The sequence below is a fragment of the Mesoplodon mirus genome (genome assembly GCF_964341445.2).
Source record: "Mesoplodon mirus genome assembly, chromosome: 13".
Lineage (NCBI taxonomy): Eukaryota > Metazoa > Chordata > Mammalia > Artiodactyla > Ziphiidae > Mesoplodon > Mesoplodon mirus.
This window is the reverse complement of record NC_138989.1, coordinates 89,030,070-89,058,030: the sequence shown is the minus strand read 5'-3', so window position 1 is coordinate 89,058,030 and position 27,961 is coordinate 89,030,070. Positions and strand designations below refer to the sequence as shown.

Genomic DNA, 27,961 nt, shown 5'->3' with positions numbered 1-27,961 from the left:
CATGAGGGAGCAGGCCGGCGGGGACCTGGCCAGTTCCCGGCCCCCAACCCAGATGGGCAACCGAGGCCACAGCCAGTGGAGCCTGCCAGAGCACAGACGGAGGGACCGTGGCGGGGGGGGGGTCGGGGTGGCGGTGGGGAGATGGAACAGACAAGCCAGCGGCTGGCGCTCTGCCCGCGTGGTGGGCAGTGGGTGTACTCCGCCCCTCCCCACACACCCGCGGTTCCCAGCAGGACAGCCGACGGGCACCCCATCCCGTGACCCGAGGTGGCCTCTGGTCTTGCAGGGCGCATGGGTGCCCTCAGAGCCACTGCAGCGAGAGGGGGGGAGGACAAGGGACAGCTGCCTTGGGTCACTCCACCGCTGACCGAACCCTTGGAGGGAAAATCAGCGAGGCCTCCCCGCCCCGCAGGAGGAAGCGGTTTCTTCCCAGACAACCAGCTGTGCTGGGTGTGAAGCGATGTGTCAGCACAGATTCCTCTGGCCTCCAGAGAAGCAGCTCAGTCACCCCGGGCGGGGCCGGGGCGCCCGAGGGGAGGGTGGGGCCAGCTGACATGCAGGCCTTCAGATTTGCCAGGCGTTTTCAGGGGCGAACAGGTGAGGACGGATCCCGGAAGATCCCCACGGAGCTCGTGCCAGGGAAGGGAGGTCAGAGGTCAGGGCTGGGACACCCCTCCCCGAAGGAACTGGGGTGCTGTGAGCATCAGTGTCACACCTCTGTCCCTATCGCTTGGCAGCGACGTGGGCTTCTGCAGATGTGATGGGGAGACGCCCTCTGATGGGCATGGCCCACTGTGGGTGACACGGCGGGTGCAGGAAGGGGCTGTGCCCTCTCCCAGCCCCACTGCACCCCACCAGTGACGAGCAGGGGAAGGTCAAGGTGAGGCCTGGGGACGAGTGTGGCCTTCTGGCATCTGCTACAGGCTTGGAGCTTCTGGGATTGTTGAATTTACTTTTAGCTGGCCATCATGGAGTCCAAAATCCAGAGACAAAAGGAAAGCGGAGAACAGGCTGGTGACGCTCCTTGGAGTTCAACTCTTTACTCAAAGCACAGGATGGCTGTGACCCCCGATTCAGGCCGGGGTCAGCCCCGGGCCAAGTTCTGGGCTGTGCGGGGCGAGCAACATGCACGGCAAAGGGAGCCGGGCCCCCAAAGTCGTCCCTGTCCCTCCGTGCGCAGCGGGAGGTGAGAATGCGGTTCTGGTCCTGGAGCTCCGGGGGAGCAGCCTCTTCGCCGGTGCCGCGTCCCCTCCGGGTCAGGGCGGCCCCGCGGATGCCCACAGCCCGGCCATGGAGTCCCCGGCCGGGCCGGCACCGTCGGGGCCCTGCGAGCCGTCGTCCTCCGCGGCAGAGGCGCAGGCAGAGGCGGAGTGCGTGCTGTCCTCGCGCAGGGCGGGCTCGGGGCTGGCGGCGCGCTGCTGCCGCTGCTTGAGCTCTGAGTAGGAGCGCGAGAAGGTGTGGAAGATGGAGGTGACCGGGAAGGCCATGAGCAGGATGCCGCTGAGGATGCTGCTCAGCGCCACCACCTGCCCGGGGAGGCTGCGCGGCACCATGTCGCCGTAGCCCACGGTGGTCATGGAGATGACGGCCCACCAGTAGCTGGCCGGCACGCTGGAGAAGTCGCGGCGCGCGCCCAGCTCGCGCTCGGCCAGGTGCACGAGGGGCGCAAAGAGGGCCATGGCCACGCAGAGGAAGAGCAGGAGCAGCCCGAACTCGCGCGCGCAGCGGCGCACGGTCAGGCCGAGCGAGCGCAGCCCCAGCGAGTGGCGCGCCAGGCGCATCACGTAGAGCACGCGCAGCGCGCGCAACAGCCGCAGCGCCAGCCCCGCGCGCTCCAGCAGCTTGTTGCCGCCCGCGCCCGGCCGCGCCGCCAGGCCCACGAGCAGCGACACGTAGAAGGGCAGGATGGCCAGGATGTCGATGATGTTGAGCGGTGTCCGCAGGAAGGCGCACTTGCTCTCGGCCTGCAGCGAGCGCAGCAGGAACTCGAAGGAGAACCAGGCCACGCACACCGTCTCCAGCACGAACAGGCCGCGGCACTTGGGGGAGCACTCGCCCTGGGGGGGGAGAGGGGGACACGTGTTGGGGGCAGGGGGGCCCGTCCCTCCCGGGCTGCCCGTCCTCCTGACGCCCACCCGTGCACATGTACCACTGCAAGGGCGAGGGTTGCAAAAACCAAAAAAGCCCAATTCCTGTAAAAAAAAAAAAAAAAAACCAACAACACAAAAATTGACTGGGAGCTTGGCTTCCCACAGGAGAGCAATCAGAGCGCAGCTGACCAGCTCCCCAGCAAAACCAGAGGAAATCGTTAAAAAACAACCATTTAAAGCCTCTGGAAACACTCCTAAGGACAAGAGAAAATGAAAAATGTATTCAAGAAAATCTGTGGAAACTGGTTTAAAAAGGAGAGTCTTCGGTATTTGAACCGAGACTCCCCCGGCGTCCCAGCTCAGCGGGGAGGGGGCTCCAGTCCAGAGGCTGCAGCCACGAACACGGGGCTCCCTGTCCCCGTGGGCTGAGTCCCCGGGGAGTGTGGCTGGGAAGAGGGGCACCTACTCGCATACAGCCCCCACCCCTGCAGTGGGATGGAGGCTGTACCTTGAGAACGCCGGGACCCCCTGAGCCCTCGCCCCAGCTTGTGAGGGTGGTTCCACGGCAGGAGAGACGACAGAGAGGACCTCGGCCCGCTGGCTCCCCGTCTCTCTGCAGGGCACTCAGCTCAGAGAATGGGGGTCACCAAGGAAGGAGCTTGCCACTGCCCCACCCCCAGGCCCAGAGCCCTGGCACAGAGGTGTTGTGCAGGGGAGACGCAGACTGTAAGAGAGATGCCCCTGATCACCTCCCAGAGGAACTGACTTCATTTGCAACAGAAAGTGGTGAAGTTCAAACCCAAGGGTGCTCTCAGGAGTGGTAGAGGCTGCAGGGGAAGGGAAACAAGAGGACGTTTGTGGACCTAATGCAGACCCAGCCCAGGCTGCGGGGTGGCCAGTCTGCAGGAGAGAATGGGGTACACGGAGGAGCCCTCCTGGGCTCAGAACAAACAGCAGCACTGACCTCAGAACCTCTTCCTTCCTCAGAGCCACAATGTGGCTGGATTGGTTTCTAGAGGAAGTTATGCCCAAGGGCCGTTGAAAACAACAGAGCAATCAGCCAGCAATTAGAGGACTTTCAAAGTTCGGTCCAGGAAAGAGACCCAAGTGCTACCAAAACCAGTGTCCTCCCAGGGTGACTGGGCCTCTGAGAGGAGCAGCGCCAAGGGCTGAACACCTGTGCGTGCGTGCGCGCACGCGCGCGTGTGTGTGTGTGTGTGGCAGGGGGCAGGGCAGGAACAGACTTCACTAAAATTATCCAACCAATCACTAAACAAGCGAATGACAGTAACGTGCCCTGAACTGGGGGGCAGGGGAAGGCAATATCCAGTGTTCCTAAATTGTATTGTCTAAAATGTCTAGTTTTCAATAAAAAATTATAGGACAGGCAAAGAAACAGTGAAGTATGACCCATACATCAGAAAAGAAATCAGGCAACAAAAACTGCCTATGAGAGTGACGCAACGTCAGATTTAACAAAAAGTTTCAAAATTGCCATTATAAATACATTCACAGAACTAAGGAGAACTTGATTAAAGAAATAGTGGAGGGCTTCCCTGGTGGCGCAGTGGTTGAGAGTATGCCTGCCGATGCAGGGGACACGGGTTCGTGCCCCGGTCCGGGAGGATCCCACATGCCGCAGAGCAGCTGGGCCCGTGAGCCATGGCCACTGAGCCTGCGCATCCGGAGCCTGTGCTCCGCAACGGGAGAGGCCACAACAGTGAGAGGCCCGCGTACCGCACACACACACACACACACACAAAAGTAGTGGAAGGTATGATGACCATCCGTTGCATCAGATGGAGAACGTCAATAAAGAAACATTTAAAAAGAACCAAGTGGAAATTTTGAAGTTGAAAAGTACAATAACAAAAAATTCACTCTAGGAGCTCAGCAGTGGATGTGAACTGTCAGAGAAAAAGGGTTTGGTGAACTTGAAGATCGATTGGTGACGATTACGCAGGCTGAGAACAGAGGGACGCAAGGATCGTGCTGGAACCAAGGAATCCAGGTACCAGCAGGAGGGGGAGAGGAGAGGAGGAGAAGAGTGTTTGAGAAACCGTGTCTGAAAACTTCCAAATCTATTGAAAAACAAGGACCTTACACACCCAGGAAGCTCCCTGAGCTCCAGCAGGGAAAAGACATCACAGGAAAAATGCTGACCTCCAAAGACAAGGAGGAAAGCTTGGAAGCAGCAGAGACAGCGATAGGTCACCTGAGAGCTCACTCTGGTGAGATTACGCCTACGTCTCAGAAGAAAGCAGTGGGCAATGTGTTCAAAGTGCTCAGAAGACACCCGAGAATCCTACATCCAGCAACGCTGTCATTAAAAAATGGGGTGACACAAAGACTTGCCCAGATAAACAAAACTGAGAGCTGCCTTACAAAAACTCTGAAGGAAGGTCTTCAGGCTGAAAACCAGTGATCTCAGAGTCTTCTTAGATGTGATACCAAAAGCAGGAGCAAACAAGGAAAAATAGATGAATTAAACTTAATCAAATTTAAAACGTAATCGCTTCAAAGGACACTGTCATGGCCTGAACTGCTCCTCTTCAAAATCCTTCTGTTCAAGCCCTGTTAGTACCTCAGAAGATGACTTTCTGGAGACGAGGTCTTTAAAGACAATCCGCAGAACGGGAGGATATGTTTACAAATCACATACGATAGGGACTTGTATCTAGAATATAGAAAGAATTCCTGCACCTCAACCATAAAAAAGACAACCCAATTTAAAAAATGGGCAAGGGATCTGAATAGATCTTTCTCTAAAGAAGATACACAAGTGGCCAAGAAGCACATGAAACGGGGCTCAACACCATTAATCATCAGGGAACTGCAGATCAAACCCACTCGAAGGTCCCACTTCACACCCACCAGCAAGGCCAGAATGAAAGAGCAGACAACAAGGCGTGGCTCCCACCGGGCGTGAGGGGACCCGGGGCCTGGCACTGCTCCCACCTGGCTCACGTCCCTCTGAGTCCCCGCCCAGCAAGAAGTGGTGAGCTTCCATCGCCACGCAGACTGGAGGTGAGGACCCGCCCGATGGTCCCAACAGGGAGCAGGTCGTGGTTCAGAAGACATGTGCAGCGCTGGCCTCGGTGCCCTGAGGACGCAGAGGTGAGCAGGACCCCGCAGGGCTGCTCCCCAGGCCGGACACCAACTTGTCAACGGGGAAGCTGGGGCGCCCCGACTCCCGCAGACCTCTCCGATTTGCACTTTCTGAGCCAGCCGCCCAGTGCCCAGGGCGATTTACGTGTATCGAGCGGAGCCTGGCGTTCTCACTAATGAGCTGTCTGAGCCCAGCGCCTTGGCCTCTGCATCAGTCGCCCTCCTGGTCGTGCGCCTGGAAAAACCGGCCATGTGCTTACTTCCCCGCGTGGCCCCGGACACGAGGGTGGGCCCCGGGGAAGGTCACAGCTTTAGGATAAACCCCTGAATGTCACTGGGTAGGTCCATCCTCAAACAGAGGTGATGGCGGCTCCAGCTGGATGAAGGGCTCCCACCCCATCTGGGTCTCGGACCCGCTCCGTGGGGCGCACAGGTGGAAAAGCCGAGTCCGCTCCCGAGCAGCGGGGGTGGGGGGGCGCTCCAAGCCCCGAGGGTGAGCCTGGGGCACACCCTTGTCAGGCTCTGAGAGGTTACAGCACCCCCCAGGTGGCGCTGATGCCCCGGGCCTCTGACGCCCTGGCACAGGCCCAGGGCAGGAGCCAGCAGGGGCGTCCCGCTGGGCCTGGGGCCTTCGGACACAGCAGCTCCAGGAAAACTGGATTCAGGCAGGAAGACGCAGCTGGGGCCACGCGGACTGACAGGGTTGGAAACCCTGCGTGGGGGAAGGGGACCCTCTGGCCGGTGAGCGGGAGGGGAGGCTGGAGCCCCGGGTCGTACCTACCTCACCTGCTCAGGACTCTGATGACCTCAGTCCAAGGGGTGCTTGGGGGTCCCGTGACCCACCGCCCAAGGAGCACCCCCGACGATGCCCCATCGTCCGGGCCGACCTTGGGCTCCGGGTCCCCCATCATCCCTGGGCCAAGTGCAGCCGCTGGCCCCCCTTCAGGTGGGCTGCGGCCACGTGTGCTGGTGGGGGGAGGGACAAAGGCCCCGGTCCCCCCGCCCCCCCCGTGCTGGAGGAGCGACCCCAGTGCACCGGCCTGGAGCCAGACCCATCCGATCCGGTGGGTCCGCGAAGAGGCGCACGGCAAGCGGCTCCCCTCGCCCCCTTAAGGACCAGCCAGGAGGCTCACTGGAGGCAGCTATTTCTGGAACTTTTTGTCCCGAAAATGACAGTGATTTATCACAATTTGACACATCTGGCCTATTTGTCCAAAACTGGGTCAGCGGTGAATCTATGTTCCGCTGGTTCACCCACTTCTGAAGGCCCCGCTGCCTGCACTTTCACTGACGCCGGTAATTAGGCCATGGCTGCCCCGCACCGGCTGCTGTGTGCCGGCCGCGGGGCGATGCCGCCCCTGCCCGAGCCGAGGGGACCTTCCACACCCCGCCTGCCCGGCTCGAGGCCCCGTCGTCTGCTCTGTGTGCCCTCTGCTCCCCCGGGGGCTGACAATCGGGGCCGTACGGGGCGTCTGCTGACGGCTGCCGCCCCCCCAGCTGTCGGGGCGGGAGGGGAGGGCTCGGGTCACGGGGGCTTGGGGGGGACACGGAGACTCCGGAGCGGTCATTTCCGGAGGGAGAGAAGGTGGGCCCTACACCCTGGGACGGTCGCGGGTGGTGGGGGACCTCTGTGTCTGGTCTCAGTGGTTGGGACCGTCTCACCTCCACACCACCCTTCGCGTCCCCCGGGGGTGTTCCCGTGAGAACTGCAGGGCCACCTCTGACCCCAGGAAGACGGCCTGGAATGTGCCAGAGCCGCTCAAATGGACCAGCGACCCCCAGAGCCCAGGGAAAGGGCTCCCCATTCAGAATCACAAGCACCTTTCGGCTCCGCAGAGGAAACACAGGAGCAGCGAAGGGAATCCCAGGACCCAGAGCCCCTTTCTCTGGCTGGGCCGCTACCACACTGGAGCCCTGACCCCCCTCTCGGCCCCTCCACCTCCGGCCACCTGTGGGTGCAGGGAGCTGAGGACGCAGCATCTGCCGTAAGGAACCCCTGGGCTCCGCAGGCTGGACCACGCGCAACCATCACAGGCCCGCCACTCACCGGGACCAGGTGCAGGGGGTTCTCACTGGGGGTGCAAGAGCCAGGCTGGGGGTGGGAGGCAGGGTCCCCCACAGGCAAGGGGGTTCCTGAGGAGGGGGGAGAAGGGACAGGGAGGTGCGGGTGGCCCGGGACTGGCCTCGGCGGCTGCGGAGCCCTGGGGTGGCCTGGTCGTCCTCTAGGGCAGGAGGCCAGAAGCACAGCTGTGGGGCTGAGGTGGCAGCTGGATGAGGGTGGTCAGGGCCCCCAGCACTGGAGGCGGGGCCTTCTCCCCAGGCTGCAGCTCCCCCCGCACAGCCTGCACTGGTGCCCCTCGTGGGCTCCGCCAGGGCTCCCATGAGGCACCGCCACCTCCCCCAGGGCCCTGGGTCCTGTCTGGTCCCACGGGAGACTTCCCTTCCGGGGAAAGGCCGCAGGACACCGCGCCCCCTGCCCTGGGACGGGATCTCGGCACCAGCCTGAGAGTCTGTGTGTGATGCTTCGGCAGGCGCTGCCCTGGGCACTGGGCCCCTCCCCCTCCTTCAGTTTGTTGTGCTTCTGGAAGAGGCACTGGGCATCCTTCAATTACTTGTGGCTCAAGAACCAAAGGCCAGCTGCCCCCAAGGAAGCAGCTATGTCACCGCGGCGTCGAGTCTGAGCGGATCACAGACGTGGACGCAGGGCAGCGGGCTGTGTGGCCACACTGTCCATGTCCCTGCACATCCAGAAATCTCGAGGCTGCACATCAGATTCCGTGCCGGACTGCAAACCTTACGTGGACGCTATTAGCCACTGTCACCGAAAAACCAACCAAACGAAACTGCTAGCGTCCCTCCAGGGCTGTGGCAGCCTCTGGCTGGTAGACAAGAACATTTTCATGTTTATCAGAAATTGCTGAGCTGTTCCCCTCAGGAGCTCCGTAATTCACCCGCTTCCCCACCAGGCCAGGGTCACGGGGGCCACTGCCCCAGGCCAAGGATCGAGAGGGGCCCAGAACACTGGGCAGAGTATGAATTGGTACGAACGTCTCACAGATACGTCTGAAAAGCCTTCACAGGGTGCGTACCCTTCGACCTGGAAAGCCCGGTTCTCAGGGACCGTCAGACACGTGCCCGCGGGCTTTCCTGGAAGGACACGCACTCCGGTGCGGCCGGGGGCGGAGCCGCGGAGCCACCGCTGCCAACCCCGAGGCCCCCGCACCGCCTCTTTACAGCCAGGCCGTCCCCACACCCCAACCTGGCAACCACGGATCCCTCTGCCTTTTCCAGAACGCCTCATAAACGGACTGACACGGCGTGTAGACTTTCGAGTCTGCTTTTCCCACGTCGTGTCCTGAGACTCGTGCTGCTTTGCTCTCTGTTGCCGACGGCTTGCTGCACGGATGTGCCGGTTACCCCTGCACCCGTGGGTGTGCATGGAGCTGCTTTCCAGTCTGGGGCTGATGCAAGCAGCTGGGGGGCTTTCATGGAGACACACTTCCGTTTCTCTTGGATAAATACCTGGGGGGGGGGTGCTGACCCCGTGTAACTGCACTCAATCATTCTACAAGCTTTTTTGTGGATTTCTTGGGAATTTTTTGTGTTCATAGTTTTATTGCTTCCTTTCCCATCGTATACTTGTCTTTCTTTTTCTTGCTTCATTGCACAGGGTAGGACTTCTAGAACGATGCTGACTAAATAGGCTTTATTCCCAATGGCAGGGAGAAAGCACTGTCATTTATCTTTCATCATTACATATGTCATCAGCTGTAGGTTTTTTTAAATAGGTGTTCTCCAGCAGGTTAAAGAAATTCTCTCTATTTCTAGAACTGAATGTTTTTGTTTTAATTGTGAATGGATATTGAATTTTGTCAAACACTTTCTCCACGTCTATTGAGATGACCAGATGGTTTTTCTTCTTTGCTGTGTTAATATTGTGAATTACATTGATTGATTTTCAAAAGTTGAACCAGGCTTGCTTTCCTGAAAAATTCCACTTAGTCATGATGTGTTCCCCTTTGTATACATTGCCGTACTTGATTTATTAGCATTTTGTTGGAGTTTTGCATCTATGTTCATGGGAGACACTGGTCTGTGTTTTTTTTTTCTTTCCTGTGGTGTCTTTGTCTGGTTTGGTGCCAGGATAATACTGGAAGGGTTCTATTTTCTGGAAGAGCTTGTGCAGAACTGGTATCATTTCTTCCTTAAACTTTTGGTAGAATTCACCAGTGAAACCATCTGGGACTGGAGTTTTCTTTTTGGAAGGTTTTAAACGATGAATTAAATTTCTGTCATCAGCAAGGTTATCTACTCGTTCTTGAATGAGTTTTGGTGACTGAACATGTTTTTAATATTTTTGTTTTATGAAACAAAAAATATAGACTTATAAAGGAAAAAACAGTATTCCTACCACGACTCATCTCCCAGGGGCAACAGTTTTCAGTTATTCCTTCTGATAGTTACTTCCATACTTTTAAATAATGTGCTTACCTGACTATTTATTGATGTATTAACTGTATACATTTCTATGACTTTGTGTAGCTGAGGATTCGGTTCTCTGACACCATCCCCACCAAATCCATGATCCCTTTCCTCTAGAAACAGTGGTGTCACATGCTTTGAGGTAAAATCTGTAGCTACTAAGATAAGGTGGAGACGCTTCACTGCTGAGCCAGGTTGTGGGCTACGCTGCATTACATTCTTTTCCCTCGTAAAATGTTTTATTTTTTTCCTCAAGTTTTATGGCCCTGTTCTAAAGTTGCTTAGCTTGCTGTAAATCATGGTATTTTCTCCACATTGAAAACACACCAGACGGTTCTGTTTCCTTTCCAAGGCCTGCCTCCCCTTGCAGGGGCCTCTGCCCTCTTGCTGTGCACTGCGGTCCGCAGCGGCTCTCAGCTCCTCTCTGTTTGGGGCTCTCCGTCCACCTTGATACGCGGTGTCTCCTCTTCAGTTTACTCCATTTTTCTGCCCAAGCGCGTCCTCTGGCACCCCCGAGAGGAGGTACGCGGCGGCTACATCTTTGAGCCTTTGCATGTCTGGAGAGTCCTTACTCTACCTCCATGCTTGACTGCTCTGGCCCGATGTAGGCGATGGGCAGGAAGTCCATTTCCACTCGGAAGCCTGAAGGGGCTGCCCCATGATGTCCAAGCTTTCAGTGCTGCTGGTGAAGCTTAACACTGACACGGAGAAGTGCTTACATCTCAGTCAATGCATTTCCAACCAAAGGGACCGTGTAGCTGGCAGAGGTCGGAACCCGAACATGGCCAGCTGGGCCTCCCGAGCCTGCCACCCTGAGGCCGCCCAGAGTTCCTCCTCGAGGTCCATCTGAGGGCCACCCCGAGGTCTGCCCCAAGCTCCCTCCCCCCGAGGTCCAGCGCCGTGGGGACTGTTCACCCATCACGATTCCCTCTCTTGCGGAAGTTCTCGGGTGTCTTCTCGGGGCTGGTCAACCCAGGACCCGGGCCCTCGCATCCCAGAGACTCGGGGTCCCCGTGTCCTCCTCTCGGTCTGCTCCTCATGATCCCCTCCTGGTGATGGCTGCCCTCCTGGCTCGACCCCCGACTCCTCCCCTCCCCCCACCTCCCCACGTCGTCTCTCAGCGCCCCCTAGACGAGCGCCAACCCTTCCAACCAGGCGCTGTGATTACATCTCAGGGCCGCTCTCACCCCCGCTGGCTCTGTGGACGCAGCCCTTCCCCTGGGGCCTCCACAGGTACCAGTAAGGCCCCTTGGGGTCTCCTGTTTCCTTCAAGCTCCACCTTCGCCCGTCTTTGCCGTGGGCTTCCTTTCCCAACAGGCCTCTCCTCCTCTGAAGGCCGAGGCACCATGTGGAAGCTGCCCGCACCACGGGCCCACTGGCCGCTGGGCTTCGCAGGTGAAAAGCTGGGGCGGCGGCCGCATCGGGGTCCCGATGCCGGCAGGTGGGACTCCCCCCCGTTGGGAGAAAGCGCCTCCAGAGGAGGGTCGTCCAGGTGCCCGCGGCGGGGTGCGGGGTGGCTGAGGTCGGTCATGGCAGGCTCTCCCACACCCTACGTGGCTGCAACCCAAACCTGCTCCCGGGTTCAGGGCTCCTGGGAGAGCAGGCGGCCGGAAGCAGCACCGTCGGGACAGTGGGAGCACAGGGGACAGGTCAGGCTGGCTCCACACCAGGGGCTTCTGGACACCAAGTGGTTTTGGAACTGTTATTGGACGGTGCGGCCTCCACGGCCCGGCCCTCACTGGACACCGACCCTGCTTTGATTTTCTAGTGAAAATAAACAGCCGGCCGCGTTTCTTCAGTAGCAGTGGCTGAGGGGTGGCCAGCGGGGGTGCAGCAGAGGCCTGGCTGCACCTCCAGCCCCTGCTTCGTTCTCATTTCAGAGCATCAAAGATTCAGCGGCATTTGTCCTGCTAAGGAGCCTGCTGACCCTTAGACTGTGTGCCATCACATATAAACCCAGGCGTGAGGACGAGGAGAGGAACAGGAGCCGGGCTGACTCGTAACTGCGAGGGCAGCGCTGAGCTCAGCCTGAACGCCTGTCGCCCCGGCCTGAAGGATCCGACCCCAGGGAGCGTTCCACCAAAGACCCCCGAGGCTTGCAGGTTCTCCCTGTGTTTATCTAGGGTGTAATTAGACTCTTAAAATGCTCACGTCCCTTTGCTGCCTGTGTGCGCTCTGGACAGATTCTCATCCCTCCCTCCATCGCGGACCTTGTGTCTGGCAAAACAGCCAAGCCAAGCTGTCATCTGCAGCTGGGGCGTCAGCAGGGTCACGAAGCCACCCTTGTCACAGACTGGACACTTCGAAGGGTAAAGGGTTTGTCCTTACTAGTCACTCATTAACGGCTTTGTGTGCGGATCTCCTTTTTGCCGCCCATAAGTACCTTAAGGAAAATACTTATGAACTCATTTCACCAACTCCAAATTTATAATAGTTTGAGCTGAACTGAGGTTTATTTTTTCCGGTTACCTATGGTAACAGGCTCTTGTAGTACAAATGGATAATTAGGGGAAGGAATATTAAATCCACTTAAGAGAACAAATGGTTAAAAAGATCAAACAGTCATTTACATAGAAATAATGAATGTACTCATTTCAAATCGTCTGCACTGAAGCAGAACTGTCAATTCACTTTCCTGGCAACAGCCCACGAACCAGTTTTGTGGGGTCACACGGAAAGAAATGAAGACACCTTGGTTACAACGTACTCCACCCTCTGCCTGGCTGGAATGCGCCTGTCTCCCCGTTGGACCCACCGGCATCTTCTGGTCCCTCCTGGGAACGATGTGCCGGCCCAGATGCTGGAGGGGTTCAGGAACCAGACAGACCCGCAGCCACCAGCATCTTCACACTCGGAAGCCTGAGGAGTGAGACCGCTTGGTGCTCACAGCTGCGAGCACGTCTGAGCTACAGGATGTTCACTCATCCTTTCAACCAGCTCGCCGAGTGTGAGCACTGGGCATCCTGGCCCCAGGGCCCCGCCATCCTCGCGGGAGCGACCCACGTGAGCCACAGACAGACACAGACGAACAAGATGATCACAGACAGTGACACCGCCCATGAATTAGTGAAGAGGGCGTCCATCTCAGGGGAGAGCAGTTCCCAGCCACGAACCTGAACTCCATCTAGTCACAGGCAGCGGCACGAAGTGGGCAGGCACTGCTCTTCGTCTGTTCACCAATTTTAGGCCTTGTTCCTAGGGAAGCCCTCCCGCAGTGGTGGGTGTGCTCTTTCCAGGGAAGCAGGTGTGCTTCCTCCTCTCCGTCCTGTGCCGGGCTTGGTCCCACCCGTCCGTGCGGCGCCCCTGACGCACAGTTGTGTGAATCCCCCTTAGAGCCCTTGGCGGCAGCGGCTTGATCGCACCCTCCTGGCTGCTGGGTTCAGTCGCGGCCCCTCCGAGAGGGGCAGAGAGGCTACGCACAGGGCGCTGGCCCTGCAACGCTTTCCGGCTCCCGTGACCCGGGCAGGAGGCGGCTCCCGGTGCGGACCAGAAGGGCCCTCGTGCCCTGGCTTCCGTGCACTTTCTGACTGGCTTCAGCAGGAGGTGATTTTTCCCGGGAAAGCAGCCCCTCCCTGCCGACCTCAGCACATCCATCTGGCAGCCAAAGGCACAAATGCACGGGGCCAGGGGTAGGGGCCCTGCCCATCACGGCCACCTCAGCAGCGGCAGCGCTGTGGACCCGCAGGACCAGCCAAGGTTTTCTGTAGGACCCAGGGCCGTGCCAACACTGCACGGACATCCTTGGGGCAGAGGACGGAGGGTCAGGCGAGCAGGGAAGGTTGAGCGGGGGCGTGCGCAGCAGGGGGCCCCGGCCGGAGGCTGGCAGCCCCTCTTGCTCAGGAGGGGGGCAGCAGATGTGTGTCATCACACTGGGGGAACGTCCGCAGCGCACACACCGAATCAAGAACGAACAACCCCAGGCAGGTGGATGAAGATGGAAATCGTCGGAAGTATAGATGGAGGTGGAGATGTGAAAAGCCTGCTAGTGAGCGAATGCGAATTTAGAAAGCCAGAAAATGGCTTTTTTTTTTAAGAGCCAGGCCAATTGTTATCAGGTCGCCCAGCACTGGCCGGGCCCAGGGTCCAGGGACTGCAGCCCACGAAGGCATCGCAAGGCCCCCTTGGGGCAGCATTCGGGGCGTGGGCTCACAGCCCCGCCGCCCGATGGGTACAGCCGAGGACCTAATGAGCAGAGTGGTCGAGTGGTGGGAGATCCGTTAGCACATGTGACAGGAAGGGCTGGAAACAAGAGCTGCAGGGAGGGAACGCTTAAAATTACCAAATAACGGGACTGCTCTGACGTTACTGTTACGGGAACCAAGCGGCTACTGCACCACTTTTACAATTTCACGAAGAGGCTTCGGGAGCAGGGGCACTGAAATGCACTCAGGCTTCAGCAATTACCTCTCATTTTATCTTCACTTTGTTCTGTGCACGGCTCTGTGCCTGCCACGCTTCCGTAAAGAAGGAGCATCACGCTGACAACCAGGAAAACGCTCTGAAGAGTGGGTACGCTTCAGGCTGGTGGGAAGCAAGGGACAGGCCGTCTGGCAGGCACGCTGGGCGGGCGAGGGGCCTGGCTGACCGTGTCCAGGACAGGATCTGTGGTTTGGTGGCTGTTTTCTCCCAGCTCTGCACCCAACTGAGCCCACATGGCCGCCGTTCTCACAGGAGAGCAGGGTTTATTTCTCAAGATGCTCATCGCCAGGTCATATCAGAAAACAGTAGCTCTCCCAATCCCCCCGTCTCCGCTGAGACCTTGCTCCTTGGGGCACAGCCCGCTTCCCCAGGAGCTGCCAACGTGGGGATTTCACAAACCAAGCCGACCCACTGGAGTAACTCTGACCCTCACTCACCAAGATCTTATGGGCGTTGATAAATTAGAACTTGGGGTGAAATCAACAGCACAAGCTCCTCATCCTGGAACAGCCAGTCTGCTGAGTTACAATAGCTAACGTCTTCTCGTTAAAAACATTCCTTCATGTTATACTTAATATTTCAGGCTCAAGCGAGCCTAAAATCACCTGAATCCTCAGGTCTGTTCCCGCAAACTGGCTGGTGCTGGATGAATTTTGCTGCCTTAAACGTACAGCTTATAAAAAGCAAAATACCTCAACCCCGCGAGGGAAGTGCTGAGGCCATGGCCTCGTGTACACTGGGAGAGACCCTTGATCCCCACTCATTTCCAGGCACGTTCAATGTTCTCACAGCCGCCCCGACACCGGCTGCCATGGAGGAGGGGGGCACGGGGTCCTCTGGCACTGACTGCAACACAAGGTGACGCCCGTCCTCCCCGCCTGGGCCCAGGGACGGGCCTCCGTGGGGACGGGCTGGGTGGGGACGAGTTCAGGGAGGCCCGCTGGGCTCCACCGCTTTCTTCTCTGTCCGCTTCTCTCCCTGCCCTGTCCGGGAGCGAGGGGCTGTCCGAGGGCCCAATCGAGGTGGCTGTGTCGGGGGACCAGGACTCAGGCCTCCTCAATTGAAGCCAGTCTCTCCCCTGGAGGCCAGAGGGGGTCAGTGCAGACTTGGCGTGCGGGGATGGCATGGGGACCCCCGGTGGCACCAGGAGGAAGGGTGGGGAGGCGACCAGAGGGCTGTTTCCTGGCACAGCAGCTTCCTGGTTGCCCTGCCCCGCGGTCTCCACACCGGCTGGGGAGACGGAGGCCCCCGCCACGGGCCCGGGTCACAACCCGAGGGCAATGAGATGCCTGCTGACAGCCGCGCGGGGGCCGGTCGTCTGGTTCCCCAGCCGCCCCTTCGGCCTGGCTCCCCCTCTGCTCCCACTGTGAGCGACAACTCCCTCTGCGTCGTTGACAGAAACCAGTGTCTGGAGAAGGAGTGTCAGTGCCTGGACGCGGCCTCGCCGCCGCCGCCCACCCCGTAGCCCGCACAGGCTTTAGCATCTTGTTTGCAAAAGGGTAAAAAGCTGTCACTTAATTCTGTGTGCAAAGCACCGTCCACAGCAGTTTCCAAGCATTATTCAATTTAACCTCAGCAGCTCTGAAGTATCTGCATTTCACAGACGAGGAAACTTTGGCTCTGAAAGGACATGGAAGTGTTGTCAGGTCTTCAGCAGTGGGTTACAAGAGCTGGGGCGGGAGCCCTGGTCTGCGTTTAAGTCTGAGAACTTAACCAACACCCAGTTTTGCCTCTTTTGGTGACAGAGAAGGTGAACCAAAGGCCTTGGCTAGATTATGACAGAGAGAACCTTGGGACCAGCTTCCAGTTCTGCACGTCAAGAGCCTGGCAGTCGCTGCTTCCTCCAAACAACAACTGAAAAGCTGAATAGACTGAAAAGTCAGCAACTCTTCTTGGGTCCGTAAGAGAGGTGAGCTCACAGGGCAAATCACTGCCCCCAAGACTGGAGAGACAGACGGGTGAACGCAGGGAGTCCAGCTTCCTGGGGCAGAGACTTGAAGCTGCCATGGGAACCAGTGCCAGGTAGGAAAACCTGAACTGTGATTTGTCAATTGCTGGAGGCTCAGTGTGAACACGTCTGAGAGTTATAAGCTCCAGGGGACCCTGTCAGGGGAGGCCCTCAATATTGTGAGATTTACCACCAGGAGCTCGATGAGGTTCTCACAGTAAATATGGGAGAAAAGAAAACAAACCGGGCATTGGTTCAAGATGGCGGAGGAGAAGGACATGCGCTCACTCCCTCTTGCAAGAGCACCGGAATCACAACTAAGTGCTGAACAATCACCGACAAGAAGACACTGGAACTCACCAAAAAAAAAACCCCACATCCAAAGACAAAGGAGAAGCCACAATGAGACGGTAGGAGGGGCACAATCACCATAAAATCAAATCCCATAACCACTGGGTGGGTGACTCACAAACTGGAGAACGATAATACCACAGAAGTCCACCCACTGGAGTGAAGGCTCTGAGCCCCACGTCAGGCTTCCCAACCTGGGGGTCCGGCAATGGGAGGAGGAATTCCTAGAGAATCAGACTTTGAAGGCTAGTGGGATTTGATGCAGGACTTCGACGGCACTGGGGGAAACAGAAACTCTACTCTTGGAGGCCACACACAAAGTAGTGTGTGCATCGGGACCCGGGGGAAGGAGCAGTGAGTGACCCCATAGGAGACTGAACCAGACCTACCTGCTAGTGTTGGAGGGTCTCCTGCAGAGGTGGGGGGTGGCTGTGGCTCACCGTGGGGACAAGGACACTGGCAGCAGAAGTTCTGGGAAGTACTCCTTGGTGTGAGCCCTCCCAGAGTCTGTCATTAGCCCCACCAAAGAGCCCAGGTAGGTTCAAGTGTTGGGTTGCCTCAGGCCAAACAACCAACAGGGAGGGAACCCAGCCCCACCCATCAGCAGTCAAGCAGATTAAAGTTTTACTGAGCTCTGCCCACCAGAGCAACACCCAGCTCTACCCACCACCAATCCCTCCCATCAGGAAACTTGCACAAGGCTCTTAGATAGCTTCATCCACCAGAGGACAGACAGCAGAAGCAAGAAGAGCTACAATCCTGCAGCCTGTGGAATGAAAACCACATTCACAGAAAGACAGACAAAATGAAAAGGCAGAGGACCATGTACCAGATAGAGGAACAAGATAAAACCCCAGAAAAACACCTAAATGAAGTGGAGATAGGCAACCTTCCAGAAAAAGAATTCAGAATAATGATAGTGAAGATGATCCAGGACCTCGGAAAAAGAATGGAGGCAAAGATCAAGAAGATACAAAAGATGTTTAACAAAGACCTAGAAGAATTAAAGAACAAACAGAGAAGAAAAATACAATAACTGAAATGAAAAATACACTAGAAGGAATCAATAGCAGAATAACTGAGGCAGAAGAACGGATAAGTGACCTGGAAGACAGAATGGTGGAATTCACTGCCGCAGAACAGAATAAAGAAAAAAGAATGAAAAGAAATGATGACAGCCTAAAAGACCTCTGGGACAACAATAAATGCAATGATATTCACATTATAAGGGTCCCAGAAGGAGAAGAGATAGAGAAAGGACCAGAGAAAATATTTGAAGAGATTAGAGTGGAAAACTTCCCTAATATGGGAGAGGAAATAGCCACCCAACTCCAGGAAGTGCAGAGTCCCAGGCAGGATAAACCCAAGGAGAAACACGCCAAGACACATAGTAATCAAATTGACAAAAATTAAAGACAAAGAGAAATTATTGAAAGCAACAAGGGAAAAACAACAAATAACATACAAGGGAACTCCCATAAGGTTAACAGCTGATTTCTCAGCAGAAACTCTACAAGCCAGAGGGACTAGCACGATATATTTAAAGTGATGAAAGGGAAGAAACTACGACCAAGATTACTCTAACCTGCAAGGATCTCATTCAGATTCAATGGAAAAATCAAAAGCTTTACAGACAAGCAAAAGCTAAGAGAATTTGGCACCACCAAACCAGCTCTACAACAAATGCTAAAGGAACTTCTCTAAGTGGGAAACACAAGAGAAGAAAAGGACCTACAAAAACAAACCCATAACAATTAAGAAAATGGTAATAGGAACATACATATCAATAATTACTTTAAATGTGAATGGATTAAATACTCCAACCAAAAGACACAGGATCTCTGAATGGATACAAAAACAAGACCCATCTATATGCTGTCTACAAGAGAACCACTTCAGACCTAGGGACACATACAGACTGAAAGTAAGGGGATGGAAAAAGATATTCCATGCAAATGGAAATCAAAAGAAAGCTGGAGTAGCAATACTCATATCTGATAAAATAGACTTTAAAATAAAGAATGTTACTAGAGACAAGGAAGGACACTACATAATGATCAAGGGATCAATCCAAGGAGAAGATATAACAATTATAGATATATGTGCACCCAACACAGGAGCACTTCAATACATAAGGCAACTGCTAACAGCTATAAAAGAGGAAATTGACAGTAACACGATAATAGTGAGGGACTTTAACACCTCACTTACACCAATGGACAGATCATCCAGACAGAAAATAAGGAAACACAAGCTTTAAATGACACAGTAGACTAGATAGATTTAATTGATATTTATAGGACGTTCCATCCAAAAACAGCATATTACACTTTCTTCTCAAGTGCACACGGAACATTCTCCAGGATAGATCACATCTTGGGTCACAAATCACGCCTCGGTAAATTTAAGAAAATTGAAATCATATCAAGCATCTTTTCCAACCACAACACTATGAGATTAGAAATCAATTACAGGGGAAAAAACGTAAAAAGCACAAACACATGGAGGCTAAACAATACGTTACTAAATAACCAAGAGATCACTGAAGAAATCAAAGAGGAAATCAAAAAATACCTAGAGACAAATTACAACGTAAACACGATGATCCAAAACCTACGGGATGCAGCAAAAGCAGTTCTAAGAGGGAAGAGGAAAGAGGGAAATCCAATCCTACCTCAAGAAACAAGAAAAATCTCAAATAAACAATCTAGCCTTACACCTAAAGGGACTAGAGAAAGTAGAACAAACAAAACTCAAAGTTAGTAGAAGGAAAGGAATCATAAAGATCAGAGCAGAAATAAATGAAACCGAAACAAAGAAAATAGCAAAGATGAATAAAACTAAAAGCTGGTTCTTTGAGAAGATAAACAAAATTGATAAACCTTTAACCAGACTCATCAAGAAAAAGAGGGAGAGGACTCAAATCAATAAAATTAGAAATGAAAAAGGAGAAGTTACAACGGACACCGCAGAAATACAAAGCATCCTAAGAGACTACTACAAGCAACTCTGTGCCAATAAAATGGATAACCTGGAAGAAATGGACAAATTCTTAGAAAGGTATAACCTTCCAAGACTGAACCAGAAAGAAATAGAAAATATGAACAGACCAATCATAAGTAATGAAATTGAAACTGTGATTAAAAATCTTCCAACAAACAAAAGTCCAGGACCAGATGGCTTCACAGGTGAATTCTATCAAACATTTAGAGAAGAGCTAACACCCATCCTTCTCAAACTCTTTCAAAAAACTGCAGAGGAAGGAACACTCCCAAACTCATTCTATGAGGCCACCATCACCCTGATACCAAAACCAGACAGATACTACATAAAAAGAAAATTACAGACCAATATCACTGATGAATACAGATGCAAAAGTCCTCAACAAAATACTAGCAAACAGGGCTTCCCTGGTGGCGCAGTGGTTGAGAGTCCGCCTGCCGATGCAGGGGACACAGGTTCGTATCCCAGTCCAGGAAGATCCAACATGCCATGGAGCGGCTAGGCCCGTGAGCCATGGCCACTGAGCCTGCGCGTCCGGAGCCTGTGCTCCGCAACGGGAGAGGCCACAACAGTGAGAGGCCTGCGTACCACAAAAAAACAAAAAACAAACAAACAAACAAAAAAACACTAGCAAACAGAATCCAACACATTAGAAGGATCATACACCATGATCAAGTGGGATTTATTCCAGGGATGCAAGGACTCTTCAATATATGCAAATCAATCGATGTGATACACCATATTAACAAATTGAAGAAGAAAAACCATATGATCATCTCAACAGATGCAGAAAAAGTTTCTGACAAAATTCAACACCCATTTATGATAAAAACTCTCCAGAAAGTGGGCAGAGAGGGAACCTACCTCAACATAATAAAGGCCATATATGACAAACCCAGAGCAAACATCATCCTCAATGGTGAAAAACTGAAAGCATTTCCTCTAAGATCAGGAACAAGACAAGGATGTCCACTCTCACCACTATTATTCAACATAGTTTTGGAAATCCTAGCCACAGCAATCAGAGAAAAAGAAATAAAAGGAATACAAATTGGAAAAGAAGAAGAAGTAAAACTGTCACTGTTTGCAGCAATGATACTATACATAGAGAATCCTAAAGATGCCACCAGAAAACTACTAGAGCTAATCAATGGATTTGGTAAAGTTGCAGGATACAAAATTAATGCACAGAAATCTCTTGCATTCCTATATACTCAGAAAGAGAAATTAAGGAAACAATCCCATTCACCATTGCCACAAAAAGAATAAAATACCTAGGAATAAACCTACCTAAGGAGGTAAAAGACCTGTATGCAGAAAACTGTAAGACACTGATGATAGAAATCAAAGATGACACAAACAGATGGAGAGATATACCATGTTCTTGAATTGGAAGAATGAATATTGTGAAAATAACTATACTACCCAAAGCAATCTACAGATTCAGTGAAATCCCTATCAAATTACCAGTGGCATTCTTTACAGAACTAGAACAAAAAATCTTAAAATTTGTATGGAGACACAAAAGACCCCAAATAGCCAAAGCAATTTTGATGGAAAAAAACGGAGCTGGAGGAATCAGACTCCCTGACTTCAGACTATACTACAAAGCTACAGTAATCCAGACAATATGGTACTGGCACAAAAACAGAAATATAGATCAACGGAACAGGATAGAAAGCCCAGAGATAAACCCATGCACCTATGATCAACTAATCTATGACAAAGGAGGCAAGGATATAAAATGGAGAAAAGACAGTCTCTTCAATAACTGGTGCTGGGAAAACTGGACAGCTACATGTAAGAGAATGAAATTAGAACACTCCCTAACATCATACACAAAAATAAACTCAAAATGAATTAGAGACATAAATGAAAGACTGGACACTGTAAAACTCTTAGAAGAAAACAAAGGAAGAACACTGTTTGACATAAATCACAGCAAGATCTTTTTTGATTCACCTCCTAGAGTAATGGAAATAAAAACAAAAATAAACAAATGGGACCTAATGAAACTTAAAAGCTTTTGCAAAAGAAAGGAAACTACAAACGACGAAAACACAACTCTCAGAATGGGAGAAAATATTTGCAAACGAATCAACAGACAAAGGATTAATCTCCAAAATATATAAACAGCTCATGCAGCTCAATCTTAAAAAAACAAACAACCCAATAAGAAAATGGGCAGAAGACCTAAATAGACATTTCTCCAAAGAAGACATACAGATGGCCAAGAGGCATATGAAAAGCTGCTCAATATCACTAATTATTACAGAAATGCAAATTAAAACTACAATGAGGTATCACCTCACACCAGTTAGAATGAGCATCATCAGAAAATCTACAAACAACAAATGCTGGAGAGGGTGTGGAGAAAAGGGAACCCTCCTACACTGTTGGTGAGAATGTAAATTGATACAGCCACTATGGAGAACAGTATGGAGGTTCCTTAAAAAACTAAATATAGAATTACCATCTGATCCAGCAATCCCACTTCTGGGCATATACCCAGAGAAAACCGTAAATCAAAAAGGCACATTCACCACAATGTTCGTTGCAGCACTATTTACAATAGCCAGGACATGGAAGCAACCTAAGTGTCCATTGACAGGCGAATGGATAAAGAAGATGCGGTACATATATACAATGGAATATCACTCAGCCATAAAAAGGAATGAAACTGAGTCATTTGTACAGATGTGGATGGATCTAGAGACTGTCATATGGAGTGAAGTAGGTCAGAAAGAGAAAAACAAATACCGTATATTAACGCATATGTATGGAACCTAGAAAAATGGTACAGATGAACTGGTTTGCAGGGCAGAATAGAGACACAGATGTAAAGAACAAACGTATGGACACCAAGGGGGGAAAGTGGCGGGGTGGGGGCGGTGGTGGGACGAATTGGGAGATTGGGATTGACATGTATACACTGATGTGCATAAAATAGATAAGTAATAAGAACCTGCTGTGTAAAAAATAAATAAAATTAAAAAAAAAGAAAACAGATGGCAAATAATCACGTGAAAAGATGCTCCACATCATATGTCATCAGGGAAATGCAAGGTAAAACAACAACGAGACACCACTCCACACCTATTAGCATGGCCAAAACCCAGAGCACTGAAAACATGAAAGGCTGGTGAGGATGTGGAGCAACAGGAACTCTCATCATTGCTGGTGGGAACGCAAAAATGGTGCAGCCACTTCAGAAGACACTTTGGTGCTTTCTTAAAAAACTAAACATAGTTTTACCAGACGATCCAGCAATCGCACTCCTTGGTATTTATCCAAAGGAAACGAAAACTTATGTTCACACAAAAACCTGCACAGAGATGCGTATAGCAGCTTTATTCATAATTGCCAAATGGAAGCAACCAAAAGATGTCCTTCAGTCCTTCAGTGATGAATAAACTATGGTGCAGTCAAACAATGGAATATTATTCAAGGCCAAAAAGAAATGAGCTATCAAGCCATGAAAAAAATATGGAGAAACCTTAAATGCATATTACTAAGTCAAAGAAGCCAATCTGAAGAGGATTTCAACTATAGGACATTCTGGAAAAGGCAAAACTATGGAGAAAGTAAAAAGATCAGTGGTGCCAGGGCCTGGGGAAGCGGAGGGAGGGATGAATACGGGGGGGGGCGGGGTGCACAGAGGATTTTTAGGGCGGTGGAACGATTCTGTGTGATGCTATTATGGTGGGTTCATGTCATTTTACATTTGTCCAAACCCACAGAACGTACACTACCCAGAACGACGCTCATGTAAACTGTGGGCTTTAAGTGATTATGACATGTGGCGTAGGTTCATCATTTGTAACGAAGGTCCACACTCTGGGGATGCTGATGTTGGGAGAGGCTGTGCATCTGGGGGGGTGGTGCAGGGGGCATATGGGAAATCTCTGTACCTTCCTCTCAATTTTGCTGTGAACTTTAAACTGCTCTAAAAAATTGTCTTTAAAAAAAAAGAGTCTTGTAGCATCTATTCTAGGCATTTGAGCACAAGTCTTTTTTTCCCCTCAGACTAAAGCACAAATCCAAAACAAAAATCCCCTATTTTTCCTGCCAAATTTACATGGAAAGTAGAGGAAAGTGCCCTGAGCTTCATGTTTATCCCTTGGCACATCTGGCTTGGTTTCCAGCGCCTCTAAGAGCCTCGTAAGAGGGTCTCCCATGAAAACAGGCAGTGGTCCCTCCAACGTGGCGGCCCATGACTGCTAGGGGCCTTGGACGACAATTCTGGATGGCGTGGTGGGGGCACGGCGGGGGGAGAAGGGACGCGTCGGGGGAGGGGCCGGAGCCTCGCCTTTCGCAGCAGCCCTGGAGCCGTCACCCTCATTTTACAGAAGAGAACGGCGATCAGGGTCAGGGCCTGAACCGGGAACGCCTGGCTCTCAGAGGAGGTTTTGCCCACAGCAGAATATCTGCCAGCAGATTTCGGTGGTTCCTGGATCAGATCTTTGCAAACAAGAAAATAAACCAGCCAAACCTATCATCCGTTTTCAGGGGTCCTGGGAGCCTCTGTTCCCAGCTCAGTCCCTGGGGACCCTGGGGTCACAGGGGCCCTCCCTGCAGCCCCGGGGCGGCTGTGTCGGCAGAGGCTGCTGGCCGGTTTCCATCCTTCCTTTTTCCTGTCAGCTTCACTGGGCCCCGTGGCCACCAGGTCAGGACAGCGCCACCAGTCCGTTCTCACGCGTGTGACGATGGGACACAGAGGGTCACGGGCCGCGTTTCCACAGGGAAGCCACCTTCCCCTGCCGGGTGGGGACCGGAGCCTCCTGGGACGAGGTGGAGGTCACGTGCAGCCCCAGTGCCCAGTGGATGCTGGTGGGAGAGCCCCGTGGTCCGGCCCTGTGGCAGCGGCCCAAATGCAGCATTCTTACACCGTCGTGGACAGGAGACGCTCTGCCAGGAGTTGGAAAGAAGCCCAGGTCCCCACGCTCAGGGGCTCCTCTGCCACCAGCACAGTCCGTTTGTGCTGCTGCTGGGGCTGAAACAACAGATGTCCATCCTTCGCAGCTCTGGAGCCAGACGCGCGGGGTCCAGGCAGAATCGGTGTCTGCTGAGGACCTGCTCCTGGCTCATGGACGCGCCTTCTCACTGTGTCGTCACGTGGCGAAGGGGCGGGGGAGCTCTGCGGTCACTGTTACAGGGACACTAATCCCATCACGAGGGCTCCACCCTCATGACCTCGTCGCCCCCACAGGCCTCGCGGCCCCGACACACTGGGCATTAGGATTCAGCATGTGAATCTGGGGGACGTGACATTCAGCCGGCAGCATTCTGCACCCCGCCGCCGCCAGTTCATGTCCTTCTCACCTGCATTCCATCCAACAGCCCCCAAAGTCTAAATCACTTCAGCATCAACTCCAGAGTCTAAGGCCTGACATCATCCGAGGCAGGCCGGGGGCAGGGGGTGAGGGACTCCAGGCCGAGTCATCGGAGGCAAAGCCCCTCCAGCCCTGAGCCTGTGAACAGTCGGTGCCGTGCTTCCACACACCACGGCGGGCCAGGGGTCCCACAGGGGAGAACCAAGGAGAGACAGCCTGCTGCGCTGGTTCCGTTCGTTTCTCCCGGGAACCCTGACTGACACAGCTCGGAAGCAGCGAAGCTCTCACCCCAGCTCCAGGCTGGCAATCTCGGCGCGTGTGTCTGTGCCCACACGCAGCAGAAGCTCTGTCACCAGCTTCCGATGCTGTTGCCAAATGTCTTAGTGAATTCAATACTTGAAGCCCCAGTCATGAAATCCATAACTAATTATGTGGGTCTTGATTTAATCATATGAGCTCAAAGGAAAAAATCGACTCGCAAGCCAAACACCAGCCTCCGTGGAAAGGAAGCGCTGGCTCTGAGCGCAGCCTGCGTGAGGACGCGCTGTTCCCCCCAGGCCGGTTCGCAGCCCGTCCCGACGCCAGGCTCAGCCCTGTCTCCAGGCAACGACGGCCGCCACCGCATGAAGGAATCTGCAAGCTGTTTGCTGAAACAAAGGCTTCCGTCCCATCCTCCCAGCGGCTCCAAAGGCCTGTCCTCAGCATCTGATGGCTGGGCAGGCGCCATGGGGTGACGTCCAGCACGGGGAGGGCCCCGATGGCACGACCCGTCCCCGCGGTCACCTAACCACGCCCGACACAGCCTCAGGAGGATGGATCATCCTGCAGCCATCGTGGGCTCTGGGTTGGCCTGGTGCCCAGGGCCTGGGCCTGCGTGCTGCCCGATGGGGGGTGGGGTGGGGAGGGCTGGAGAATCGCTGTCTCCTTCACAGAGCCCCCAGTACCCTAGGAGTGAGGCTGGAGGCCCACTGGAGCCCCCTGAGGCAGCGGGTCGGGGGCCTCGCCTCCCGTCGGGCTTGGGGCTCCCACAGCGACTTGCAGGTGGGGTCTGGGGTCAGCCCTGGAGCTGGGGCTGCCTGGCCGTCCGCAGCAGCTGGGGGGCATCCCTCTAGCACTGGCCCCCTGTCTCACCTCACCAGGTTGGGGGGCACAGACCCCTCCCTCTCCCTCTGAGCCAGGCATTAAAACTTCTGCTTGCGTGCCAAGGGGAGACTGTCCAGCCCGGTATAAGACGGGGGGCATCTCAGGGTGGTGACTACTGTGATCGTTTCTCCCAGGAACCAGGCAGTGCGTTGGCTCAGAATGTACTCTTGGGGTCAGAGAAGTCACAGTAACTTTCTGTGGCCACGGTGTTTAGAGGTTTGGTATTACTAATCTTCATCTCTGCAAACAAGGAGGGACTGTTGTGCAGACAGCCCTGAGGCCTGGCCATGAGACCCGCTGGATGCCAGGGAGCCTTTCCTTCCTGCATGGATGGACCTGCCATGGACCAGACACTGGGGACTGAGCCGACTCCGGCGGGGGCCTCCCGGGACAGGACAGAGCAGGTCCCGCGTGCACGCCCCCAACCCCTGCTCCCGGGTCCTGCAGGCGGAGGTAAGAGCAGCCATGGCCCCAGAAGTCTCACTCGGCTGGGGAGACACCGGTGCAGCAGTGGGGGGGCCGGGGGGCCCCTGGTCCTTCTTCTCTGTGCTCCTGACCCAGTAAATACCCGAGACGCCACAGCAACGCTCCTAAGAGCTGTTGCCGACACACAGCAAACGCTGTGCTAAGATAACTCAGGGTTGGCGTGTGTTCCATGGGGCTTCCAGGTGGTGGTCTCCTTCCCTCCCGCTGGCCAGCTTCTCGCCCTGCAAACACCTGTCTTCATCTCCAGAGCAAAACCAGCGTCCGGGCCTGGAGATTCTGCATGGACAACTCTGATGTCACCTGGGGTTTTGAACCCTCAGAAGACCTCAGACAGGGGTGGGATCCTTACGTCTGCTGGCTCTGAGGTTATGCACATGACACGGAAGGTTGAGGACAGGCGTCCACGAGGGCAGAGCTGAGCGCTGGAAGCGGCTCCTGGCTGAGACCTCAGTGTAGGAGGGAGACAGCTCCTTGGGCAGTGCCGGCGTGGCCCCGACCGGGGCGGGGACCTGGGGACACACAGCAGGAGTCTTGCCCTCGAGTGTTTTCATGACGGTGGTCGGCCTCATAATGCCTGGAAGACGTCCACATCCTGGTCCTCGGGCCCACGGCTGCGTCGCCTCTGATGGCAGAAGGGGCTGTGGAGGGTGGGATGACGGCGAGGCCAGAGCCGGGAGCATCCTGGTGACGGGGCCAGTGTCATCACAGGGTCCTTACAGCCCATCACGAGGGGGGGACGGTGGTGGGAGAGGAGAACCAGGAGACGTGCTGGGAGGACACAGGAGGGGCCGAGGGACGAGGGAAGGGGACGGGTCCCCCGGAGCCTCCGTAGGAACCAGCCCTGGATGTGAGGCCCGGGTCCCACCGGGACCTCGAGGGCGAGTCGTGCCGTTTCATGAGGCAGTTCGTGGTGGTTTATTTCACGGCAGCAGGGGACACACGTGGTCCACGGCGGAGCCGAGCCCATCAAGGCCCCACTGCGAACAAGGAGCAGGCCTAACTGCTCCCGTGTCACCCTCAGAACGGCAGGAGCCAGAGGACGGGCCGTGAGGGTCCCGCGGGTCCCAGCACTGGGCTGCCCCTCAGACGCTCCTGGGGACCCGGCCCCCACCCGTGCGCCGACCTGGACACCGAACGGCCATGGAGTCGGAGGGGCGGCTCTGCCCGGGGCCCCCGCCACACCTTGACGGGGGCGCAGGAGGCAGCAAGCAGTCCCGGCGTGGCTGTGGGCCCCGTGGTCTTTCCTGCCGCAACCATGCCGGGTCTGCTCAGCCTGGGGCTGCCCTCCTCTCGCTAAGCATGGGGGGGAGTCCTGGGCCCCTCCTGGCCAAGGGTCCTCGGGGCCTCCTGAGTCGGTTGGACGCACCGGAGCCCCAGCTGCTTTGACTTGGGATGGCCTGTGCCCTGCGGATCCCTGTGGCCCCCGCCCGTCCCGTCCACACTCCGACTCCACGGATCTGATGGCTCTAAGTGCCTCTTATGAGTGGAATCAGACAGGATTCATCCTACTGAACCGTCAGTTGGCTTGTTTCATTCGGCAAAACGTCCTCAAGATTCGTCCCGGAGGTTATGCTTTTACCATCCTTCTTCCTATAAAC

The 27,961-nt window shown here is 54.4% G+C and overlaps 1 protein-coding gene across 1 annotated transcript in view; it reads right to left on the bottom strand.

Annotated features, from left to right (window-relative positions):
* Window positions 1–491: 491 nt before the first annotated feature.
* KCNG2 (potassium voltage-gated channel modifier subfamily G member 2) overlaps window positions 492–27,961 on the bottom strand; it is a 43,583-nt gene continuing 16,113 nt past the window's right edge. Inside the window, exon 3 of the mRNA XM_082640067.1 lies at window positions 492–2,057. Within this exon, the coding sequence (XP_082496193.1) occupies window positions 1,257–2,057 (801 nt within the window). The 3' untranslated portion in view covers window positions 492–1,256. The remainder of the gene's footprint in view (window positions 2,058–27,961) is intronic.